The sequence below is a fragment of the Zootoca vivipara genome, chromosome 7 (genome assembly GCF_965207765.1).
Source record: "Zootoca vivipara chromosome 7, rZooViv2.hap1.1, whole genome shotgun sequence".
NCBI classification, from domain to species: domain Eukaryota; kingdom Metazoa; phylum Chordata; class Lepidosauria; order Squamata; family Lacertidae; genus Zootoca; species Zootoca vivipara.
This window is the reverse complement of record NC_142590.1, coordinates 93,954,789-93,980,727: the sequence shown is the minus strand read 5'-3', so window position 1 is coordinate 93,980,727 and position 25,939 is coordinate 93,954,789. Positions and strand designations below refer to the sequence as shown.

Here is a 25,939-nt window from a genome sequence, read left to right as displayed (position 1 = left end):
GTGCCAGAGAATAGCCAAGTAGGCCTAATGAGTGGGAATGTTTCTGACGGAGCTGCACTTTGGCTTAAAGGATCTATCTGTTACATAATCCCTGAGTTACAGGTTTGGGAACAAGAAACCAGAAGTTTTTGTGGGCAACAGCATCCTGGCCCAGTTGAGCATGGCAGCCGCATTAGGAGTCTGCTGGCTTTCAAGTTCGCAATGGCAGCATGACATCCACAGATTGGATTTTTGAAGTGTGCTGTTTTCTGTGGACCTTCCCACAAAGTTTTTGAAAGTATTCCCATGTAAGATAGCAAACAACAGGGAAACAGGAATGGGTTGGCCCCAGAAGCTGTGAATTTTGTAGGATGCCTTGGCTGTCAGATCACCTCGCTTCCTTGTCAATAAAAATAGGGCTGCTGTCCATACTAAATTCTGTGATTCTACTCTGCATGTGTGACATGCCCTGGGGGGCTGCAGGGATACCCAAATGGTCTAGCTTGCTGTCAGCTAATTCAAGCATGGGTCCTGGTGCCTCGGTCCCCTGCTGCTCCATGGGCTGGTGTTGAAGATAAATGGGGCTATCAAGTCTAGGGCAGGTGAGGTCGTAGCCCCAGGAGCAGCCGAGTGGTGTTGCGTAGAGCCATAGGTGTCATGGGCCTTGCAGAGAATCTGGGCTGCCTCCTGAGAAAAGGGGGAGTCAAAGAAATGAGAGGGCCAGGTGGGGTTGCAGATAAACTCTAGCCACAACCAAAATGTTCAGCCATTGCTTCCAAGCCACAGCTAAAAAGATAAATCTAAATTGGCTGATGACCACTTTCAGATGCAATCCCAGGCTCCCCAGCTCCACTTCCTAGCCAGGTGTCGCCCTTGACAGCACTCCTTTAATCATCGCCAGCACCTTTGATTTGTATGCCGCCTTTCCATCGTTAAAACCCTGTTTGAGGCAGCTTACGACATGAAAAGATTTGCCTAATTACAAAAATATAACAAAAGCAATCGCAGGCAATGAATAAAAAGCATGTCAAAACATACACCACCAAATAAAGCAGTTGCCACGTAGGCTACTGATTAACTTAATTACCAGAATCCCGTTTTGCAAGGGATCCTGTTGTTGTTGCGGTTGCAGTGGCTGTGTGTGCACAGCGGGAAAGGGGTGCCTCCATTGCTGCTGCAAGCAGCCTTGCCTACTTGAAAAACCTTAACGTTCTGTACATGTGTCTATAGCTGTGGTGGATCTTCTGCAGGAGCTTACAGACATCGACACCCTCCATGAAAGTGAGGAAGGAGCTGAGGTCCTCATAGACGCGCTGGTGAGTAGCCCCTTCTGGCCAGACCACCTGTGGTCGGCTCTTGGCTTGCATTTCCTTGTAACACCAAGCCAGGATTTTCTTACCCTGGCCATGCACAATCATCTGTTTGGCGGAGGTTGTGACTATTGAGAGATGAGCAGTGCTTTCAAAGGCAAGCACTTGGCTTGAAAGAAGAGGGTCAGGGCCAGTGTGTATTGTCATTTGCTGTTCTCGTGAGAGCATGCAAAAGGCCTCGCAGGGTGAGGCCAAGAACCCGCCTAGTCCAGCATCCTGTTCTCACAGCTGAATCTCATGGGCCCTGAGTGCAACACCCCTCTCCTCACTCATGAAACCAAGCAACCTGCTGAGCTCCCCTTCCATCTCTCTCTTGCAGCCCCTCGGTAGGCAAAGCGGCTGACATAGTTGAAGGGCGCTCCTCCTTGACTGTGGGGAATGCATCCATGCTCTAACCAGAAGCTCGCCTTTCCCGGGTGCTTTTCCTGGGGGGGATTCTTGAGTTCTAGCTGTCCAGAACTGCTGAGCTGAGCGGGCTCTATGGGGCTGTGAGGAAGGGACGCCAGGCCGGCTGTCAGTGCTAGTGCGAACATCTCAATGTGAGCATTTCCACCCTCCGTTTCGAGGGGAAGGGGTTGCTGCGCTGGTGAAACACCTGGGCTGCTCTGCGGCCTTTTGGCTGCTCTGCGGGGGTGGAGAGGGCAGGGAGCTGTCAGTCTGGAGGAGAAGAGCAGCGGCTGCAACCTTCTCCCTGGCAATCTCTCCTGTCTCTCCGTTTGTGATGTTACCTTCCAGAGGTTAATTACCGTTGCCCCAAACGAGTTCTCCTGGCTGGCCTCTGAGCTTTTTTAATCACCGGCTCTTCGTTACAAGAGCGGGCCGAATGAATGAGATGGCGAGGCTGAGTGGGTGGGGGGAAAACTAGAAGTGGGTGTCGAGGCTGTGTTCTGAATCTGTTGCGCAGAGAAGCAATAAACCTGGACAAAAGCTCCTTTTGTGCCTGCTCCTTTCTTCCAAGCTTGCTGACAATAGCTGGGTTTCGAGAGTGCTTTATTGTCTACCTTGAGCGAAATGGGTCACGGTTGACTTCTGAACGGCTCCCCTTTATTTTACGGGAATAATTACCTTCTGGACATTCGAGCCAAGGTCACTGGAGTGCCTGCTAACATGATTTCACACCCCACGAGGTGTGAGGACTCTCTGGTCTGTGGAACTGGGTAGGGTGTCTTAACGGATCAAGTTTGCAGATGACACCAAATTGGGAGGGGTGGCTAATACCCCAGAGGACAGGATCACACTTCAACATGACCTTAACAGATTAGACAACTGGGCCAAAGCAAACAAGATGAATTTTAACAGCGAGAAATGTAAAGTACTACACTTGGGCAAAAAAAAGGGAAGGCACAAATACAGGATGGGAGACACCTGGCTTGAGAGCAGTACATGTGAAAAGGATCTAGGAGTCTTGGTAGACCACAAACTTGACATGAGTCAACAGTGTGATGCAGCAGCTAAAAAAGCCAATGCAATTCTGGGCTGCATCAATAGGAGTATAGCGTCTAGATCAAGGGAAGTAATAGTACCATTGTATTCTGCTCTGTATTCTTTAGGGACCCAGGTGGCGCTGTGGTTAAACCACTGAGCCTAGGGCTTGCTGATCAGAAGGTCGGCGGTTCGAATCCTTGTGACGGAGTGAGCTCCCGTTGCTTGGTCCCAGCTCCTGCCAACCTAGCAGTTCAAAAGCACGTTAAAATGCCCAGGTGGCGCTGTGGTTAAACCACAGAGCCTAGAGCTTGCTGATCAGAAGGTCGGCGGTTCGAATCCCTGTGGCAGGGTGAGCTCCCGTTGCTTGGTCCCAGCTCCTGCCAACCTAGCAGTTCGAAAGCACGTCAAAATGCAAGTAGATAAATAGGAACCGCTACAGCGGGAAGGTAAACGGCGTTTCCATGTGCTGCTCTGGTTTGCCAGAAGCGGCTTTGTCATGCTGGCCACATGACCTGGAAGCTATACGCCGGCTCCCTCGGCCAATAATGCGAGATGAGCGTGCAACCCCAGAGTCGGTCACGACTGGACCTAATGGTCAGGGGTCCCTTTACCTTTACAGCGGGAAGGTAAACGGCGTTTCCATGTGCTGCTCTGGTTTGCCAGAAGCGGCTTTGTCATGCTGTCCACATGACCTGGAAGCTATACGCCGGCTCCCTCGGCCAATAATGCGAGATGAGTGCGCAACCCCAGAGTCGCTCACAACTGGACCTAATGCTCAGGGGTCCCTTTACCTTTACCTTTTATTCTGCTCTGGTCAAACCTCACCTGTAGTACTGTGTCCAGTTCTGGGCACCACAGTTCAAGAAGGATACAGACAAGCTGGAACGTGTCCTGAAGAGGGCAACCAAAATGGTCAAAGGCCTGGAAACAATGCCTTATGCGGAACGGCTTAGGGAGCTGGGTATGTTCAGCCTGGAGAAGAGAAGGTTAAGGGGTGATATGATAGCCATGTTCAAATATATAAAAGGATGCCATATGGAGGAGGGAGAAAGGTTGTTTTCTGCTGCTCCAGAGAAGCGGACACGGAGCAATGGAATGGAATTTACTGCCAAGAAGTGTGGTGGAGTCTCCTTCTTTGGAGGTCTTTAAGCAGAGGCTTGACAGTCATATGTCAAGAATGCTTTGATGGTGTTTCCTGCTTGGCAGCGGGTTGGACTGGATGGCCTTTGTGGTCTCTTCCAACTCTATGATTCTATCTAGTCAGATCTGCTGGAAGGGCAGGAGTGAGTCATGTTCAGCTCTGTCCACATGGGTAGTTTCCAGGGGATGCTTTCTTGAACAATTCTTGTGCCAGCAAATCTTTAGGATGGAGCATCAAGGAAACTTATAACTTACTGCACTTATTTATTCCATTTATACCCCACCTTTTCCTCCAAGGAGCTCAAGGGAGGGAACCATGTTCACCCGCCCTTCATTTAATCCCCACAACAACCCTGTGAGGTAGGTTAGACTGAGAGGCAGCGACTGGGCGAAGGTCACACCCGGGGAGCTTCATGGCTGAGTGGGGATTTGAACCCTGGTCTCCCAGGTCTTAGTCCGACACGAACCCCCCACACCATCACTGACTCTCCTTGCTTCAGGTTCATCCTGTGGACTCCTACCCACCCAAGAACTCAGGGTCCTGTGGATCATCCTTGCATAGCCTAAACACATTGCTCTTAGGTTTTCCCACCCTAAGGTTCACCCGCAGTGCTGTCGATGTCTCCTTGCCACAAGGGCTCTGCTCTGCAGTGCATCTCAGTACCAGTTGTTGGAACTGCAGGAGGGGAGAGGGCACTTGCTTTTGAATCCTGCCTGTGGGTTTCCCATTGGGGCATCTGGTCGCCCCCTGTGAGAACAGGATGCTGGGTAGATGGGCCCCTTTTGTTCCGCCCCAGCCGGCTCTTCTTGCATTCTTAAATTCAGTAAATAATAAAAATAAAAAACGAGAACCAGCTCAGTGAAATCGGCTGCAGCATAATAGCAGATGTCTTGGCTTGCTAAATTGTGCTCAGAGTGAATGTTGTTCGTGTCCAAAGATAATTTTAATCAGATAAAGTTGCCTTCAGCTGCATTCGTTGTGTAGGCTACATCATAAAAGGCAGGGAATGATCGCTTGGTGTGTGTGTATCCCCCCCTCCCCCTTTTGAAAAGGCGACATTTCTTCCCTAAGGCTTTCATTATGCGTAATTGCTGGCCCTTGGATTCTGCTCCCTCCGCAACTGGCAATTGCTTTCAAGGCTGACAGGCAGCTGATGCCCAGTTGGGTTGTTCCGCTTGGCACTTTGGAATTCAGGGAGATTATAAGTCAATCAAGGCATGATTTAGGGAATAGCAGACTTGTGACAAGGTTCACATTCTTCAGGTGTTTTTCTGTTGTGTCTGACATAGGAAAGTTGTCCAATTAATTAAGGGGGAAGCACTGCAATGGAGTTTGCTGGGGTGGGTGTGAAGCTTTGAGAGCCAGCTTGTTCCCTTATCAGAGCACATCTCACTGCAGTGTTGGTTGTTGTTGTTATAATTATTATTATGTTTTGACTTCTGACTTCCCACCAACTCCTCTGCTTTGCACTGATTTCTGCCACTCCCCCTCCCTTAGGACCCCCTCTCCTAACCTTTAAATCTCTCTCTTTTGTGGCTCAGGTTGACGGGCAGGTGGTTGCCTTGCTGGTCCAGAATCTGGAGCGCTTGGATGAAAGTGTCAAGGAGGAGGCAGATGGTGTCCATAACACTCTGGGTAAGGAGGGCTTGAGGGACATCATCATGGACCCAGTCGGCAAGGACACGGATGTGTGTCACTGTTTTATAATGTTTATAGAGCTCCATGTGGTGAATCCCATTTGAGAGCAGATGTGCCTGCTGGTCTAGGGGTCTGGGAGCAGGTCTTAGAGTGCAGCCAGGCCTTTAAAATGTCACCTGTGCTATCTCTTAGCAGTATATTTGAAGGCAACCAGCTGACTAAGAACTCCACCGCTCACCTTGTTCCATAGCGAGGACTTTCACGTAACATTAGGAATGTAGGGACATACTTTCAGCCATCCATTATTGAGTGGAAATAATGAGTGGAGGTATACCTGCAACTACCCTGCTTTCATTCATACTGATGTTTCCCTTGCAGCCGGGTGCTGGAATCAGATGACAATCCACCTAAGCGCCCTGTTTCCTTGGAGCAATCGGTTAAATTGGCTCCACCACAATATAATGGCCAGCAGCCCCTCTGAATCTGTCATCTTCTGCTCTCTTTTTTTTAAAAAAAAAAAGGTTGATATTTTGCTGACTAGATATACCTGTGAAGGAGATAAGAGGGAAGGAAAATGCCTGAAGACTTGGTGCTGGAGTCTGGGAATCTGCAATTCCTTCTGGGTGCAATAGCTATATTGAGGTGTAGATGTGGATAGACGAAAATGGAATTTTGCAGCTGGGGGAGTGGCGGGGGATGCAGGAACTTGAGGTTCTCTCTCTCTCTCTCCATGTATGGAGAGTTCTTCACTTTATTTGGATGCTGGAAAAGGAGGTTGCTTCTCCCCATAAACAGAGCAAGCAGCAACCAAGAAATGCCTTTTCCAGACACAGAATCGCGCTTCCTGGGTGATTTTTGCAAAGACTGATCCCCAAGCAATGGCATTTGTGTCAGAGTTGGTTGGTTTGTCAACAGAGAAAAAAATGCCACAAAAACAAAAGACCCTCTTCTATGTAAGGCTTTTTACCAATTCAAGAAGAGCAGCTGGTGGGTTTTTTTGGGGGGGGGGGTAGGGTGTGTGTGTTCATAATTATGAATCCTGGTTTAAACCTGGATATTTATTTTCTTTTTAATTTTTTATTGACTTATTAACTACCCCAAAAGTGCAATCTTAACAAGATGAAACCCCTCCTCACACCAAGAATCAAAAGTTTAAACCATAAAGTGTCCCAGCTCCGGAGGCAATAGTTCAAATATAAAGAGCAACTCCAAAGAGGGATAGTAAAATATTAATTCATACAAAGATTCCCTTTGCAAATAATAAAGATTTATAAAATATGAAAGTATTCTTCATCTGTGAGTTCCATCCTAATCGAGAATAAAGTTTCTATATAGTATTAAATGAGCCAGAAATTTGCATGTACTGTGATAGCACTGAGTCACCATGTGCCTTAATATCTGTAAAGGAAATAAAACCGTGCCATATCTTTCTCTTTCTTACCTGTTCCTTCCCCACTCTTCCTTCCCAAGCTATCATTGAGAACATGGCAGAGTTCCGGCCAGAGATGTGCTCAGACGCTGCCCAGCAAGGCCTCATGCAGTGGCTCCTCAAGAGGCTGAAGGCAAGTCAGACACTGATTTTAGCACCTCTTGCCCTCCCTTTTTATTGCTCCCCCTGGTTAGCTCTCAGTCTGTGGTGCAAGGAGGGAGCTGCAGCCCAAGATAGGAGTTTCCTTACCAGCTCTTCTCTCACCTCCTTTAAATGACCTCAGATCTCCAGGGCCTGATGATCTGCACCCAAGGGTACTAAAGGAGCTTGCAGATTTATTCTCAGAGTCAATCATCTTTGAGAATTCTTGGAGAACAGGCGGAGTCCCTGCAGACTGGAGGCAGGCAAATGTTGTCCCCATCTTTAAAAAGGGGGGAAGACTTAGGTTCTACCAACTGACCAGTCAACTTCACATCAATACCAGGAGAGGTCCTAGAAGTTAGGTGTATTCCGAAGCAATGCTGCCTCCAACTGTGGAGGGCAGAGCTGAACCAGCATGGCTAGAAGCCATCGGCAGCCCTCTCTGATTCCCTGAACTTGTCCAGTCCTCTTTGAAAGCCATCCAAGTTGGTGCTCATCCTTGCCTCCTGTGGGAGGGAGTTCCATAGTTTAACTCTGTGCTGTGTGAAGAAGTGCTTTCTTTTAGGATGAGGAGGCAAATGAAGACAGTGTGCCCCCAGTCTGCGCTATCCTTGTCCTTCACCCCTTTTCTTTCAGAGAAGCTGGCTGAACCAGGAATGCTCAAGGGCTCAGTTTTACATTTGAACAGAGCCATTGTCCTTCCATCTTCTCCTGCTCTCTGGCTGCCACAAGTCCCCTTGCACACTCCTATAAGGAGTATGCCGCCTGCTGCAGAAACCCAGAAATGTTCCTCTGTGACCCTATGCACTTGTTAGCAGAAGCCATTTGTAATTGTCTGGTTGCAGGTGATAACAGAACTATGATTTCTGCTCTTCTTTTTTTCAACCCACTATTCTAATTTTATTCTACGCAAGTCTGTCTTGAGCACAAAACTGGTCTCTGCTTTGTAATTATCCTGCTAGCTAAATGTCTTAGAAACTGGGGCATCTGGAAATAGCAATGCAGCTCCTCCATTTTGAGGCACCATCGCCTTGCCACCTTTAAAATTCCCAGTCCTCGATGCAGGATCCATTCCTTTCCCCTCTTACTTCCCACACTGGAGGGTTCCGCTGGGTTTGATGAAATGTGACCAGGTGGCAGAGACATCCCAGTATAGAGGAGGATCATTAATGGGGCAGAGATCTGGTGACCTTCCTAGGGTTCTCCTCCCTGTTTGGAGAAAGGGAGAGTAAGAGGTGCCATGATAGAATTTGATAAAAGCACACATGGCATGGAGAAAGTGGCTCGGGAAAGGTTTTCCTCCCTCTCCCATGGCACAAGAACTCCTGGAAATCCAGTGAAGCTGAATTTTGGAAGGTTTAGGACCGACAAAAAAAAGTCCTCCTTCACGCAGCCCATAGTTCAGCTGTAGAACTCCCTCCCACAGGAGTCAGTGATGGCCACCAACCTGGAAGGGTTTAAAAGAGGATTAGACAAATTCACAGAGGAAATTCCTGGAAGCCACAGGGAGGCTGAGTGCCCTCATGCTCGGATCCTGCTTGCTGGTTTCCCGCAGGCACCTAGTTGGCCTCCGTGAGAAAGCAGGATGCTGGACCTGCTGGGCCACTGGCCTGATCTAGCAGATGCTCTCCTGATGCTCTTACCTGACGGGCTTCTCTGCTCTGACTGTTCCAACAGGCCAAGATGCCGTTTGACGCCAACAAGCTCTACTGCAGCGAGGTCCTGGCCATCCTCCTCCAGAATAAGGACGGTGAGAGAGCTGACCTCCGTGGACTGATATTCTGCTGGGCTGTGCCTCTGGCTTGTTTCAGATTATGACAGCTTCCCCCCCCCCTCTCTCTCTCTCCCTCCCTCCCTCCCTCCCTCCCTCCCTCCCTCCCTCCCCATCGGCGTCTCACCCCTCCTGCCTTTGGCTTCCCCTTCCTTCTGCTCACTCTCTGTCTCCTTCCCTCCTCTTGCTCTCTGCAGCTTCTGTACTCTGTCAAGCCATATTGATTTTGTTTGCTGATATATCGGTGTTAGATGGCTGTAAAATCTGACAGTTGGCTTCATTCCCCCCCTCCCTCTCTTCCTGTAGACAACAGGGAATTGCTCGGGGAACTGGATGGAATCGATGTGCTGCTTCAGCAGTTATCTGTGAGTAATTCGCTGCCATCTTCTCTGCCATTGGGAGCCCCAGAGCCAGGCTTTTAGAACTGGGGAGGAAGGGCAGGAGCAGAGAGCCGGTCCCAGCGGAGGCAGGTGCTTCGCAGCATCAATGCGCTTTGAGGCGTGTGCCTGCCATCCTGAGAGGCGGCACTGCCCATTTGCTTGCTGCCAGCTTGGATGACTTTAAAAGAATCATAGAATTGTAGAGTTGGAAGGAATCTAGGCCAGCTTCTTGGGGCATTCATGGAGAATTTGGTTGTCATTACTTGCTTTATTTATTTCATTGCATTTATAGCCCCCCCCTCCTTTCTCCAAGGAGTTCAAGGTGGTGCACACATGGTCCTCCCCCTCTTCATTTAATCCCCACAACGACCCTGGGAGGTAGGCTAGGCTGAGAGAGGCAGTGAGTAGCCCCCAAGGTCACAGCTAGGAAGCTTTATGGCCGAGGGTGGGGATTTGAACCCTGGTCTCCCAGGTCCTAGTCTGACACTATTACACCACCTTCACTACCCCGCCCCCCCACGGCTGCTCCAGGAAGCCTCCATAATCCCTTGTTTCAGCCACCGTGTCAGCACAGAATGGCTTTTTTTAAAAAAAGCTTCCAGCATGCAGGTTGTTAAGGGACCTCCTTGCATTGCTGGCAAAGAGCAGACCAGCCCCACCTCCCAGTGCGAGCCGGATATGGCCTTGTGGGTCCCCTGCCAATGTCTTCCTGTGCTGCTCTAGTTTATTTTCCTCACTGCACTTGGATGTCAGTAATTAGGGGGCGCACACGTGCAACTGATATTTATGATATTTTTTTGGGGGGGGGATTGTTGCTTTTTCGGGGAGGGACGAGACAGACAATAAAGCCTTCCGGCTTCCTCCCCACGCAGGTGTTCAAGCGCCACAACCCCGGTGCAGCAGAAGAGCAGGAGATGATGGAGAACCTCTTTGACTCCCTTTGCTCCTCACTGATGCTGAGCTCCAACCGGGACCGTTTCCTGAAGGGGGAGGGGCTGCAGCTGATGAACCTCATGCTCAGGTGAAAACCGGCGGACGTGAGACACCGTGCTTGGCGCCTTGTGGCAGCGAGACCTTCCTCCCCACAACTCCCACCACCACCAATATATCTAGGGCAGGCACCCCCAAACTTCGGCCCTCCAGATGCTGTGGACTACAATTCCCATCATCCCTGACCACTGGTCCTGTTAGCTAGGGATCATGGGAGTTGTAGGCCAAAACATCTGGAGGGCTGCAGTTTGGGCATGCCTGATCTAGGGGTTGGGTATTAGTACTATTACTAATACTAGTATTAGTATTAGTAATAGAAGGGGACGACAGAGGACGAGATGGCTGAACAGTGTTCTCGAAGCTACGAACATGAGTTTGACCAAACTGCGGGAGGCAGTGCAAGACAGTGCCTGGCGTGCTCTGGTCCATGGGGTCACGAAGAGTCAGACACGACTAAACGACTAAACAACAACAACAACAACAACATTAGTACTAGTATTATATTCATTTCGATCCCACCTTTTTCCCTGACCAGGGACTCAAGGCTGCTCACAGCTAAAATTGAAACAGATAAAAACATAGCGGCCAGAAAACAATCATTTAAAAGCAATTATTAACAGTATGTGCACGTGTAGGTATGCCCTATTAGAATATACAGACCGTTACAATAAAAACAACATAGGACCAGGCCTTTTGCTAAAAACAGTCAGTTCCCCAAAGTCTGTTGGAACAAGAAAGCCTTCAGCTCCCAGCAAGAGGGAGTTCCAAAGTTGCCTGGGAGCAGCCACCACCCAGAAGGCCCCCTTCCGCATCCCCACCAAGGACTGAGAGAAGGGCCTCTGCCAAAGATCTCAAAACCTGAGCAGATTCATATGGAATAATACGGTTCTTCAGATAGCCTGGACCTACGCCATATAGGGCTTTATAGGTCAGAACCAGCACTTTGAATTGTGCCTGGAAACTGACCGATAGCCGGTGGCGCTGTTGTGACAAGGGGATTGCTTCCTGCCCCAGGAGGATGTCTTGAAAAGAGGATTAGGCCGATGCATGGAGGAGAGGGCGATGGAGAGGCCGACTAGCCAGGGTGGGAGGCTGCAATGCTTCTGAATACCAGCTGCCAGAAACCACAGGAAGGCAGAGTTGCTTTTGAGCTCTGATCCTACTTGTGCATTTCGCATTGGGGCATCTGGTTGTCCACTGTGAGGACAGGATGCTGGACTAGGTGGGCCATTGGCCTCATCCAGCAGATGTTCTTCTTATGTTCTTATCACAAAGTGCTAGACTGAAGGCCTGTATGGCACCCTGAGATGTTGATGATGGTCATTAAGGCTGCAGGCCCGTTTGGAGACGCCTCCCTCTACCGCCAGCTCCTGCCCTCCCAGAGATGTTGGCATCTACAGCGGCAAAGGCATCTGTGCAAACTGCTCACGCTTTGGGGCGGCGGGGGTGGTGGTGGTGTACTGGGCTGAAGGCACCCAGCCTGTGCCCATATTTGGAGCCTTACGGTGTCTGTGAGGGTGGTGGGTCTGAATGGCAGCAGCCCTCCTACCCACTTCCTCTCAGCGTACACGAGGCACACACTTGTCACGTTAGACTTCTTTGTCTTTTGCATGCCCAAAATTCACAGCTGGAATCAAAGTGCTGCCAACCAGGCTTTGTGCTGGAGGCTTTTGCTGGCCGCTCAATCATTGTTTCTTGCGAGTCCCACGAGTGGCTATGGACAGACATTCTGTGGAGGTAGATAAAAAGCTCTGCCTCCCTTTTCCTCTCCCCTCCCCCCTTCTGTTAACCCTGCGAAGAGTGAGCTTTTTTTAATGAAGCAGCTTCCGTACCCTCCCATTTTTTTGTTCCCCCTTGGCGTGCCCGAGTCCCACCCTCGATGCCTTCCTTGCCCCCTCTGGAATCCAGGTCTCCTTGCCCCTGCCCAGGGCTTCCTGCCTGCCTGCCTGCCTGCCCACTCACTCGCTCACTCGCTTTCCCTGGGTGGGCTGAGCGGCGCAGAGAGGTGGCTGGCAAGTGCTGGCTGGCAAGAAATGATCTATTCCTGCAGACTAAGGCTGGTAATGTGCAACGGCAGCAGCAGCAGGGAACTGAATAAATAACCAGGAACGTGGATTATTATTCAGACCGGAGTGCTGAGTTTTCTTAAGGCTAATTAAAGCAAAGCTGCAAAGCTCTGAAACCCTGAACAAGAGGGAAGCTTCTCTTCTCTCTCTCTCTCTCTCTCCCCCCCCCCCCCCGCCTCCTGGATTTCCTGTCCTTTTCTCCTCTGAACGCTAAGCTTGCACGGCTAGCCTTGCAGAACTAATCACCTGGAGTCCTTGAGCCCTATGGGTGGGACCTTGCATTTTAATTTTTAATTTTTTTTAATGGCTTCCCTTCCTTTTTGGGTGGAGTGGGGAGGGGGGGCTGTGCTGTTCACCACCCGTCTCTTCCCTGCCACTAGCTGGCAAATAACAACAAGGAGAAAATCTCTCCCTGGACACAGCTGCATTTAAAAGGAGCTCTGAAGGGCAAAGCGTAAATAAACCAGCAGCTCCATCTGTTGCTGCTGCTGCTGTAGCACCTCTACCTCCACCATAGAATGGGGTGGGACGTCTCTTTCCCTGATAGGGATGGCTAGGCATTGGGGGGGGGGAGTTGTGCACAGCCCAAAATGCACAGCCATTTCCCATTGCTGTATTCGTGAGTCTTCAGATGGCACAGCATCGCGGCCTCCAAATATTACAGGCCAGGGCATAGTGCCTCCATATGCTATGGATTGCAGCTGCATCATACTTGGCCGTTGGTTGGGACTGACTGCAGTTGTAGCCCACAGAATCTGGACCAAATTATTACAGTGTGACATACTTGGGGTTGCCCTTGAAGACGACTCTTGGAACTTCCAGCTGGTCCGAGATGCAGTGGTCCGATTACTGGCTGGGTTGCCTTCAGAACCCCTACAGCTCCAGTTCTAAGACAGCAGCATTGGCTGCCACTTCCTTGCCCCATTCAATTCAAGGCACTCACGCTAGCGTTCGAAGCCCCTAAACGGCTAGGCCCCAGGTACCCTAGAGACTGCCTCCTTCCCTACAAACCTTCTCGGGTGTTGAGATCAGCAGAGAGAGCCCCATTGCTAGTTCCAGCTCCCTCCGAATTTTGGGGAGGGTTTAGTCTTGGAGAGGCATTCTCTGCAGCAGTCCCTAAGTTGCGGCGTTCCCTTCCCACAGAGGTGCATCTGGATTCTTCACTCTGCAGCTTTGGGTGACTGCTGAAGAGGCACCTCTACCCCTGCCTTGGACACCTGAGATGCGTGTTTTCAGGAACCTACCCTTTCCCTGTCATCTTTTTCATTTTAAATCTGAATTTTAAATAGTTGTGACCTGTCCTGGACCTGGTGGTGAAGGGCAGATCATCACCATCATCATTGCCTCCTCCTCAGATTCCACTAGCTTCAATGAGAGGCTTTGCCACTGGCTAGAGGCGAACCTGGTGCAGCAAGTTGTGAGAATCTGCACTCTAAATCTTCCATGTTCTAGAGGGGAAGGAATTAAACTCCAGCATATATCCTTCCCTTCATGCCAGAGGAATGGTTCATAGGTTAGTGGTGAAATGCATGCTTTGCACCCAGAAGGGCTCAGGATAAATTGCTGGCGTCTCCAGCAGAAAGCATCTTCGGCAGCTGGTCATGGGCTGGAACCATTTCTAGATGGCCTAGGAGAGCTCCTCTCGCTTGGAGAAGACAGCTTGATGAGTCTGACTCTGCACAAGAACATGAGAGCCCTGCTGGATCAGGCTGTGGCATCCTGTTCTCACAGTGGCTAACCAGAGGCTTGTGGGAAGTTCCCACAGGCAGGATCCAAGCACAAGGACACTCCCCTCCCCCAAGTGGCTTCCAGCAGCTGGTATTGCTGGAATATCAGTTCTTCCGCTGGTTTTACTTACATCTAGAGTGCACTGAGGTTGCTTGTTTCAGTAGCAAGAAAGTGAATGTGAATTTCTGGAGTGAATGTGGATCATGAAGGCGGGCGGGGCAGTTAGGAGCGCCTCATCCGTATGGAGATGGGGCATGTTCTCTCTGTGAAGGGCAAGGGGAGGCTGCTGGAAGGAGCTGCATCACTTTTGGTCCAAATGTGAAGAGTCTGCATCGGTGGGATTCCTGTTTGCTTATTCAAGACAGGACGCGGGGAGGGCCTTTGCCCTCGGACCACCTTCCTGTAAATTGGATGGCGTCCCACGTGAGGAGGAGAGAAGGCCAGGCCAGGGAGGAGGCGAGATTGCTTGCCTGCCTGTGCGCACTCCATTCCATCAGTGGGGAGCGTATTTGCCTTGGCTGCAAATGAGCAAATGCAGTTTGCAAGTTGGTGGCCTCCAACTGGAGGTTTAGAAATGTCACATCCAATTAAGGTCTCTCCCCAAGCACAATTCAATTTCTTTCTCCAGATTGGGAGCTGCCTGAGGCTTCCAGGAGAGAAAGTGAGGTGTCCTTCTGAGGCTTGCAGAGAGAGAGAGAGAGAATCACATTGTCAAGCGCCTTGGGAGCATTGGCACGACTTTTTCCACCCCTTGTGTGGAAGAGAAACCTTCCTTCTCTCAAGCAGCTGCCTGGGAAGGCCTCACCCTGTATTTATAGCAAGCAGGGAATGAGCTTGTCTTGACTTTAAAGTGCCAGGAAGCACATAGGGGAAATGGAGAAACTTATTGAGTGTGGGGGGGAAGAAGGCTCATAAAGCTTTTCTTGGCCGGGGGGGGGGGGTCCTTTTGCAAAGCCATTTGTGGTGGCTTCCTTTGACCACCTTTGCTGGCTGCAGCGTACATGCGAAGAGGGTTGTGGGCCCAGTCAGGAAGAATGCAGGAAAGTCAGGAGTGCGTTTGCATGCAGAACGCACTGCAGCAGCCCCTGCAAAAATATTTCATTACGTCTCTTGTTTTCATGTCACATCAGCTCCTTGGAAACCTGAAAATTAATGTGTATCTACTGAAATTTCCTTTCAGCACAGCCTCACGCTGTGTTTATCTAGCGGAATCAGAGCCTCGTGCCACTGTTTCCTAATGCGCACCCTTCTGCAAACATCCTGCGATAACAGCCCTTTGGGGGAGTTTCCTTGGGGCCTTTTGTCCTCCTTCATGACAGGGACAAGGAAAGGAGTTGCCTGATGGGCAGGGTTTGACAGCAGTGCTTCTGAAGACTAGTTGCTGGGAGGCCACAGGAGGGGAGAGGGCTGCTCTTGTGCTCGAATCCTGCTTGCGGGTTTCCCATAATGGGCACCTGGTCGGCCCCTGGGAGAACAGGAGGCTGCATGAGAGAGGCCACTGGCTTGACTTAGCAAGCTCTTCGTATGTTCTTGGTCATTTGGCACCAATGCCCTGTGGGTGCTTCTGAAGGCATTCTTGCATAGATTGCCAGGATTTCAAGGTACCTGGGGAGGGAAGGAGAGGCTGGACCCAGCCGCTGCAGTTCCCACCTCTCTAATTCTGGAGGTTAGACTGCCACACAGGGGCTGCCCTTGACTCCTAACAGCTGCAGAGCATGTAGCAAACAGTCTGCCAAGAGTGGTTTCTGGGTGCTTTTTGAAGCACTCTTCGGACGGCCTCGTTCCTGGAACCCTCCGCCACCATCGCCATCCCTGTGGCTGTCCTCTTGTCTATCTTGGAGGCTGATCCACCTTCACTCCACTGTCTGCTTGCTCAACTTGTGACTCACAAAGCCAAAGGCAGCGCACTAGCTGTGCATGGGGACCTGCTGAGTGCTTAATAAATCACCATGCCCATTTCTTTCAGTTTTGGACATGTAGGAAAGCCAGGAGGTTTTTTGAGCCTCCGCATGAGTTGTGCTTGGCCTGGTGGGTTTCCAGTGCCAGGGAGTTGTCGGTGCAATGAGTTTGTTCCTGGTCTTTTTAAGGTCCAGGCCAGTCGCTCGTTTGGTGAGGCTCCCAGGCTGTGGTGTCTGAATTAGTTCTCACCCAAGAGAGATTTCAATAAGCCCAAGATGAGACTAAGATAAACTGCTTGCCCTCTAGTAGAATAAATATTTCAAATAAAATCAACCTGAGACAGTCCAGTCAAACAGCTATTGATCTCTACAAGCCTGAACTTAAACCCAATGAATATTCCAGAGATCAACTCCCTGCAACCTGCCTAAATGCTGATCAATATGCAATTACTTCCCCCGAAAAAGGAGTCCTGAAGTTCTCCAGCCAAAACCCGAACTTTTTTTTTAGCCTTTTATTATTGCTTGCAAGGTGAAGAAGGAGAGCTGGAAGTGGCAAGGGCAGGAGGGAGAGGGAGGAGGAGGTGAGTGGATTACTTTCCCCAGCAGGCTCCTTCCTGTAAACGCTCTGTGCTGCCCTGCTGAGTACCCAAAAGGGTAGCCTGTGAAATGGGTTCGTCTTACAATGATGTTCTATCCAAGCATCAACTCACTTGGCCTGCTCCACCATACAAGGTTCGGATTTCTTGGGTAGCTTTCTGTATTGCTTTACATTGTGCACCCCTTCGAGGCATCTTGTGAGAAATATTTTAAACAGATGAATAAGAGCAGGCTTCTATTAAAGCAGCTGGCAATATGGTTGCACATTTAAGTTGGAGTTGCAATAATTTACCTCTCAGTGTTAAGATCTCAGAAGTGGCTTCACCTACATCGAAGAATTTTTGTTGGGATAAAATGGAGTCACAGAGTGTGACATGCATGTGCTGCCTTGAGCTCCTTCTCTGGGGTCCAATTGTGATTAGTTGTTTGGATGGATGGCCGTCTGCCAGGGATTCTTTAGCTGTGATTCCTGCGTTGCAGGGGGTTGGACTAGATGGCCTTTCGGTGCCTTCCAACTCTACGATCATATGATTCCACAGACCTGCAGTCTAACGCATACCCCATGTGCCATCGTATTTTGCATTTCCCAGCCCCTCTTTTGCATCATTGGCTGTGAAACACGCGGCATGGTCAAGTTGGACAGCGCATTATGGAAGGGCAGTGGTGGTGGAATTAATCCTGACGCCACTGCTCTTTGCCACTGCCATGTGTTGTTTGACAGTGTGCAATCTTGATCCTGCTCCTCTTCCTCCTTATTCCTTCTTGGCTTCCCTGGAGGCTTCCCTGCACAGCATAGGGCAAACCAGATGTCTGCCTCTGCCTTTGGCAACGCAGCCCTGAGTTCTGGAATCAAGGAGGCAGGTGAAGGAATGGACCCTCCTTGGCTGGGCTCGGTGAGGCTGTGCTGGCCTTTTTAGCATCGTGTTGGAAGGAGTTGGCTTTGACTTAGAAGAAGCTGCCAAGATTTGTTCATCCTCTTTCTTCCCTTCCTCTCATCTGCTCATGTTCCAATTTAAGCATCTTGGTGGCTGTTCTTCTCTTTTGGTTTTGCTTTAGGATTTTTGTTTCTCCAAATCGGACGGCCGCCCCCGAACAAATTGGGAGTTACGCTTTGCTGAATGGAGCTGTGTCGGCAATCAAACACCCGCTTTCTTGCATTCTCTTTGTTGGCATGAATTTCAAACATACGTCCGCAGTGGCATTTTGCAGCAGCATTTTGCGAAGTGCCTGTTTCATTCCCTGCTGCTGGCAACAGCCATGGAAAAAAGCAGAAAATCCTGGCTGATCTGCTTACTGGTGTTCTGCATTCACAGGCCAAAGTGGGGGTTGAGTTCCAGCTTTGCTTGAACACAGGGAAGAAAAACACACATTCACCTAAAACAATTAAGTTGGTTGCTGGTAAACCCTTGTGGATTGCTGGGTTCTGGGGGTTTGAGACGCTGGCATACTAGAAAGGCCCATTTCACATATTGCATGCTTTAAGTGTATGTTCGAAATGAAAATTTGAAACGGAATTGAGCAGGTGTAAGAGCCTGAATGCAGCTTCTTCTTCCTTTCCTCTATTCCCCGTTTCTGCTTCCTTGCACACACATGTAGCTGCCATACAAGAAATATGAAACATTATTAGCGGATCAATATGGCTATGAGTAGGGAGCGCTTCCTCCCCGCTTGACATATCCATTGCGCCTCATCCCTCTTGCTAGTTACAGCTGTAAGAGGGGAGACCCAGTCCCTGTGTACGAAAGGTCAATAAAACAAGAAGAACACCTTGTGCGAAATAAATTTGCACTCTGTTTCAAGTTTGAGAATTAGACTCTGTAATCGTGGCTGACTTCCACCCTCCCCTGTACTGGGGATACAGCTTCCAGGAATCTCTCTTGGCTTCAGAAAGGGAGGCCGTGTGCAGTTGGTAATCCAGGTTCTCTCGAAAGGTTAGCCTAGCCTTCCCCCCCCCCCGACCTTGTGCTAGGGCAGATGGGAGTTGTAGCCCAAGCCTTCTGGATCGGGTAGCAGGTTGAGGAAAGCTGGAGTAGTGTACAAAACTGAGCTTTGAAATTGAAAGGGGTTTCAACTCAGGCACTGAGATGGTTGTGGGCTGTTCTGGTTCCCCATAGAGACAGTTAGACTTGGAACTGGGAGACGTGGGCCTCATCTCCATCATGTGGTTGTTGTGTGCAGGCTTGGTCTAGTCACTCTCCCAGCTTCTGTTTCCACATCTGTGAAATGGGAAGAGCCTTGATCCACCCTATGGTCGCAAGCACAATGAAGACTGTAAAGCACTAAGTAGCATATTGGAAGTGCCAAATGATGATCGGTAGTGTTTTTAAGCAGAGGTTGGATGGCCATCTGTCAGGGATTCTTTAGCTGGGGGTTGAACTTGGTTGCTCTTGGACAAAAATACTGAAATGGTGACAGAACTGATTATTAAGATAGAACCAGTGACAAGGAAAACAGAAGCGGTGAAGGTCTTGATGCAAGGGCTGGAGGAATTTTTTTTAGAAAAATGGAAATTGTGATTGATATGAGGAAATACCAGGAGACACTCAGGGCAGATATGAATGGCATAGGTGGTTGGCAGAAAATATGGCTGAAATGAGGCAGAAATTACAGCCTTTGAGACTAAGAGGAGACTGTGAGGAAGGTGAGCAGGATTTTAAATCGGACTTAACTGATAGTCGCCTTCCAGTGAAATTTCAATATGCCAAAGTTAGGAATAAGAATGGGAAATACTTATTGTATATGTGCAAAGTAATGTAAATAAATTGATACATTGGCAGGCTCAGATTACACACTTGCAATCAGCAAAATTTGGATAAAATTAGAAGAAAAAGAATTGGTGAAGTATGCGTAAGGAAATGCAGAAGAATTTTGTTAGAATCAGAAGAAGAATAACTGATGGAAGTATGTGTATGAAAATGCAGAATTTTGTTAATATAAGGAACCAGAAGAGGGAATGGAGGGATGTCATGAAGTCTAAAGAACCTCAAAGATAAGGTTTTGAAACGTTTTTGTGGATGGGGATGGGGACGGGGGACGGGGTTGTAGTTAATTGTGGAAATTACCGGTAACTGGGGAAAAACCAATAAAAATTATTTACCAAAAAACAAACAAACCAAAAACTTGATTGCTCTTGGGGGTCTCTTCCAACTTACAGATTTCTGTTTCTAACTGTGTGAAAGGCTTTTGACTGGATTGGTTTCTTGCCTACTGATGTGCAAGCAAGTTTCTCATTCATTGGTGCTTACTTAGGCGGTGGACCTAAATGTGCAAGTGTGCCCTTTTAGCAGTTGGTGCCAGAGGAAAGGAGACAGAGAAGCTCAGTGTGTCTCAGTGCTCCGATCCTCTCTCTTCTGCGGACTTAGACTGAAATTTGCTGCTTGTTCATCAGCGTGTGCAGCCTCATCCTACTGGCGGAGGAAAATCTTCTGTATCTTGTGGCAAAGTGCATTGCCCAGTTCACTGACAAAACCCATTCTGCTTCTACAGAGAGAAGAAAATCTCCAGGAGCAGTGCCCTGAAGGTTTTGGACCATGCTATGATTGGGCCCGAGGGAGCAGACAACTGCCACAAGTTTGTTGACATCCTCGGCCTTCGGACCATCTTTCCGCTCTTCATGAAGTCCCCCAAGAAAATAAAGAAGGTTGGGACCTCCGAGAAGGAGCACGAAGGTAGGGCTTAATCCCACACAGGCTGCCTTGCTGACCACGAACCCTTCGCCAGCCTCATAGTTCGAAGTGCAGCCTCAATAGACTTGCGCAGCCAGGAAGCGCTTGTAAGGCTGAGTCGGTTGCCAGCGTCTCCTCCTCTCTGGCTGCTACCAGCATGGTGGTTAATTAGCTCCTGCATATGTGCATGTGAGCCTGCCGTTTGAAGCTGTCTCTTTGATGCCAGGCTCTTTTGAAAAGAGTAATGAGCCAACTGCAAATGTCACCTCCAAAGCCGTGTTTTTTCCTGGCTCCGCGCACTGAAGTGTGACGTGAACATCAGGCGTCGCAGGCACAAACTGCTTGCGACTCTCCTGTGTTTCCCCCTCCATGCCTATCTCGGTTTCCTTCCACCACCCAGCCGCCCGCTCCCTGGAGGAGATCCAGAATCCCCACCAGCCTGATCTGCTGCTGGTCTCGGCGTGGTCGCTGCCGCTACTGCCAAGGGGTGGAGATGCTGGCAGGAAAGGCCGACCCTCCCGTGGCAGGCAATGGTGAACGAAAATGACTCACCACTGACTAGTGAGGATTGTCTATTAAACACACAACCACACAAACCAGGTGGACAGTATTATTTGTTGCACTGAAAAAACGAGTGCCATGAAAACCGCAGCGGGATGCACATTCCAAATGGAGAGATGGGGTGTCTTCCCGCCACCCTCCTTACTTCTCCAGAACAAAACATAAGCTGAGAGACGTGTTTTTCTTCTGCCTGCTGGAAAAGGAGAGGGCAGAAGCCTGTGCTGTGCTGTTGACAAGATTGCACTTGGGGGCGAGAGGCGGTGTGTGTGTGTGACTGGTTCAGCGAGCAGCTGTTTCCCTGCTGAAAAATGTGCCAGTGGGTGAGCTGGTAACAGAACATTTGCTTTAGAGCACCAGCATTAGGAACACGATAACATTATATTAATGAAGGCAATGGATTGGCAAGACACGTTTTTACAGGGCTATAATAGCTGCCCAGTCGAGCTTCTGCGCCTTGGATTCTGTGCTGGGAACTGGTGCAGAGAGGACTCCAGACAGAGCCCCAGGAGGCTTTGAAAAGCTGCCATCGTGGATGGATGGTAGCTTTTGGGGTGGGAAGGGGAGGCCTGCTTTCCACACAGAGGCAGCCAGTTCTGTAGGGCAAAGTGGAGTTTTCACTTTCTTCTGAGATGCGGTTGGTGAAAGAGGGCGTCTAATGGGTGAAGGTTGTTACAGGGGAGAATGGGTTATTTTGTTTTCCAGGCCCTGCCTGTCTCTTAAGATTCCCAGGAAATAAGCAGGGCAGGATTCACAGAATCAAGGAGTGGACTTGATAGACTTAAAATAGTGGATTTTTTTTTTAGTGAGTTCAATTTTCTTTGTTTTGCATCACTGGGCAGGTGAGTTGTTGAGATTGTAGCAATTCCAGTTAATAGAGATGTTTAACTGGTCTCCCTAGAGCTTGGCTGGCCATTATACTGATGAAGGAGTGTGTGTCTGTGTACATGTGTGTGTGTTTGTGTGTGGTGTAGCAGTTTCACACCCTTCCCAAGCCATGCTAGATTTCTCGTTGTGCTCAGACAACCCAGCAGGGCTATAGGCATGGATGGCTTGAGGGTGTCTCTAGGTCCAGCCATTTCTGAATCCCCTGTGCCACACACAAGCCACTGCTGGGCCATCATTTTCACCTGGCCTTATATTTACAGCTTTGGGTTGACTAGACCATCTTCAACTCAGTTGATGTAAGCAATGGATGCAAAGCTTGTCCCTTGCTTTGTATGCAATCGTGTCGTGTCCGCAAAATGAAGGGCATCTTTTAGTCTTTCAGAGTTACAGAACTTACGCTGGGTGTTAGGGGCCACCCCGGCTTAATGGTTGAGAAAGAGCGATCTCTCAGAACAATGCCAATTTTGGAAAGGCAAAACTCTGAATTCTATGGAGTTGTTAACCCCAGTTGACCTGGTTTGGGAGTTGCTTTCTCTCCAGTGCTCAGATGTGACCCTCTTGTACACTGCAAAAGTGAATGGAATGGCCCTAGTGAAATCGGGGGGGGGGGGCATGAAAAGGAAGGCTAATTGTGCTACAGTGCAAGCATATTTACAAGCTCAGCTGGCCATCGAGCCCAGTGTTATCCTGCCTCAAACAGGTGTCACTCCGAAAGCCCTCCGTGCTGATTAGAGACCTCTGGGCTCAGTTTGTCCCTTGCTTGTCCATCACCTTAACCGCTTTGGTCTGCTCTCACCTGTCCTCGTCAGAGTTACTGTATGGGGCAGCCCACCAACTCTCCCTCCCTCACCCTCCCGGGCAGCATCTTCAAAAGACCAGCTGCAGGATTATTGCATGCGAGATCTCATGCCACTGTCTCCTCCGCTCCCGAAGATCCACCAGGACCTTCCTTTTGCATTCTTGACGGTATTTGCTTGCAAAGGCAGGTGTCCTGGATTACCCAGGGATTCCTGCTGGGTTCCATGCTATAATGAACCTCAGTCTCATTGTGCCTAGTAGATGTTCTTTGCTGACCTCATGGGTGTCAGGAAACACCCAAAATTCAGAGGACATTGCTAAAGAACAGAATGCAGCACCTTTTCCCTCTTCAATGCCTCCTTCCTCCTGTGTTGTCTTTCTGCTGTTCTTGTACGGAATTTAAGATCTTAAGTCACCCTGAGTCATGCTCAAACTGTGCTTTTGGCACCACCCTTGTCTGAAAAGTTGGTAAACGGCTGCTGACGGAGACAGAGACATGGTTCACGTATGGTAAAGGGTACTCAGAGTCAGCACTTGCTCTTATTGTTATAGCCTCAGTCTTGGAAAGGAATTGGTCTGCGTTGCTGGTCCTTGATGAAGGAATGGCAGCTTGATAGGATTTTGTGTCTATAAAATCGGCTAGCAACACCGCCCACTTGTAAGTTTAGGGAAGGCCATTATTATGAGGATTTCTCACCTGTCCTTCACTCTAAGGCCCTAGAGCAGATAGCAGCAATTAAAAACAACCACCATATTAAAAACAGTTCCAAACTAATTACAGTCACAGGAATAGGGTGGCTCCTAAAAACACAACTCCTCGGGTGTCAAGCCATTGCAAAGAGGCGCATCCTCAGCATCCCCCGGGAATTTATATGATGACCTCTGTGGGGAGGGGGCTCTGGTCTTTCAGGTATATTTGAGCCTGAGCTGTTTAGGGCTTTAAACCCCAGCGTGGGCATCTTGACTCTGGCATCGCTCCTTACAGCTCTTCCTCTTCAGAGTCAGCTTAATCGGAGCCTTTGGGATAGTACCTGCATGAAACACCTCGCTGGACCCCGAGAGGTGCAAAATCCCCTGTGTGTTAGGCATGTGTTTGTGCATGTGTGCATGCCACCTACCCTTCTGAGCTGGAAATCTCCAAAGAGGTTTTTTCCCCCCTGCCAGACTATAAAGCCTTAAACAGTCAATGCCATTTAAATTAAAGAATGGCATTAAGCTGTTCACTAACAGGCACTTTGTGTTAAACAAGGATTAAAATGTGTGTCTTGATGGTTTTTGGTGGTGTTTACAAAATCTCACCACTGAGCTTGGATCTACTTCGCTTTGGAATTCCTCCAGCCTCCCTGCCAGCTCTGAGCACCTCTCCCCACCCCTCTACGGGCCCAGTACTCATCCAGCCCCTGTGCCCGCATCCTCCTCGCTTGGGGACCTGCGTGGTACGATTCTGCAAAATGCAGAATTTGAAAGCGGACCCAGAAATCGGCACCCGAAAGAAAACTCTGCTTCAGAACAGCCGCTTGATGTTTTTGAAAGCCTGTTCCCAGGAGCTGCGACAAAGTGCAGGCAGAGAATACCTTGCAGAAATCAGAGCATGATGGGGAAGAGGGGGCAGGTGAGGAAAGGAATAGAGAAGAAATGAGCTAGGTTAGCTGAGCAGCAAGATCTGGCATGAGCAGGGGGAGGGGTGTATCTCCCCCCCCCCCCCGGACCAGTAGAAGCAGAAACTATTCTTTCAAACGAACAAAAAAAATATGCCTGTGTTTGCTTCAAGGCGCATGCTTTCTACAATTTACAGAAAGCCGGCTTTCTTGGTGCATAATTTGAGCACTGCAAGGGAATACTGACCAGGCCAGGCCCTTGGCCCATCTATTTGTGTCTGTTCTCACCATCAGCAGCTCTCCAGGATCTGAGGCTCAGGTGGGCTTGTCTATCCCTGCTCACTGGTGATGCTTGAGATTGTGGACTTAAGACAATAAGGCAAGACCTTCAGCCACCGACCTCTGGCTCTTGCATACTTCCTTAAAATACATTTCAACGTGGAGCGAGAACATCAGAAGTGCCTCCTGACTCAAGCCAGTGGCCCATCTAGTCCAGCATCTTGTTCTCGCAGTGGCCAAATAGTTGTCTGTGGGAAACCAGCAAGCAGGATCAGAACACAAGAGCAGCCCTCTCCCCTCCTGTGGTTTCCATCAACTGGGATTCGGAAGCCCTGCTGGCTCCAACTGGGGAGGCAGAGCAGAGCCACCAGGGTTAGTAGCCTTCCATAGCCTTCTCCTCCTCCATGAATTTGTCTAATCTTCTTTTAAAGCCATCCATAGTTTTATCTATGCAATGTGTGAAGAAGGACCTTCATTTCTCTGCCTTGAATTTTCCAACATTCAGCTTCATTGGATGCCCATGAGTTAGGAGAGGGGAAGAAAATATTTTCCCTATCCAGTTTCTCCAGGCTATGCAGTAATGTCACCTTTCCTCTAAACTGAAAAGTCACAAACTTTCTCCATCCCCTTGATCATTTTGTTTTCTCTTTTCTGAACCTTTCCCAACTCTGCATCTCCTTTGTATTGCTTTCTGCATCTGGCTATGCTTCAGAGATTGCTTCTGTTTCTTTCCCTCCTTTTTTACCTTCTGCTCAGGTTTGGGTCTCACTTCCTCAAGGGCTGGGATTTGGAGTTTGGGAAGTACCTGAAATGCCAGACCATAGTAGCAGCAGCAGTGCATGTGTCTCAAAGAGCATTTTCTTAAGCTTGCCTTGGATAGCGATGCACCTTGAGTCTTGTTCAGGTTCAGTGTCTGGCTGGCCCAAGCACTGGAGGGAAAGAGCGGCCAATTGTTGAAGATGGCCCACCAGCTCCAGCCTTTTTCAGTGCACGAGAGAGAGAGAGAGAAGCAGTTGCAGTTCTATACCCTGGTGGGATTTCACAAAGTCATCATCAACCATGGTGATTTCCATTAGGCTCTTGGAAACTGTAATATTTGCTGCTGCAAACTTCATAAAAATAGCGCCACTGGGAACTGAAGTCTGGAACTAGCTTTACTTTCTTATTAGTGGCGTTTGTGTTTGTTTCTGAGATAGTAAGTGCAGCACGGAGATCAGACTCTGTCTGGTTCAAATTGCTGCTACCCCAGAGCTGAGTTTTGCATCTGGGAGACCAAGGTTCAAATCCCCACTCACACACTGGGGTGCCTTGGGCCAGTCACTGCCACTCAGCATAACCTGCCTCGCAGGATTGTTGTGGGGATTAAGTAAAGAGGGGAACCACTGTGCACCACGTTGAGCTTAGGTGGAAAGGTGGGGTGTCAAGGCAATACATAATTTGAGTGTGGAAATGTGTCTGTTTGGGGCAGTTCCTGGTGTTCTTTCTGTGTGGGTTAGTGCTTTGGGATTTGCTTTGGGGTCTGTACAGAGTTTTGAACTTCGAAAGCTCACGTCCTTGGGAGAAGGGGCACAAAACACAGCGGGCAGAATCCATTGGGTGT

The 25,939-nt window shown here is 49.3% G+C and overlaps 1 protein-coding gene across 1 annotated transcript in view; it reads left to right on the top strand.

Annotated features, from left to right (window-relative positions):
* The window catches only part of CTNNBL1 (catenin beta like 1), an 85,922-nt gene that overhangs the window by 25,420 nt on the left and 34,563 nt on the right, over nt 1–25,939 (top strand). Inside the window, exons 5-11 of the mRNA XM_060277412.2 lie at nt 1,200–1,295; nt 5,457–5,550; nt 7,024–7,115; nt 8,801–8,873; nt 9,201–9,259; nt 10,147–10,295; nt 20,040–20,221. Of these exons, the coding sequence (XP_060133395.1) occupies nt 1,200–1,295; nt 5,457–5,550; nt 7,024–7,115; nt 8,801–8,873; nt 9,201–9,259; nt 10,147–10,295; nt 20,040–20,221 (745 nt within the window). The remainder of the gene's footprint in view (nt 1–1,199; nt 1,296–5,456; nt 5,551–7,023; nt 7,116–8,800; nt 8,874–9,200; nt 9,260–10,146; nt 10,296–20,039; nt 20,222–25,939) is intronic.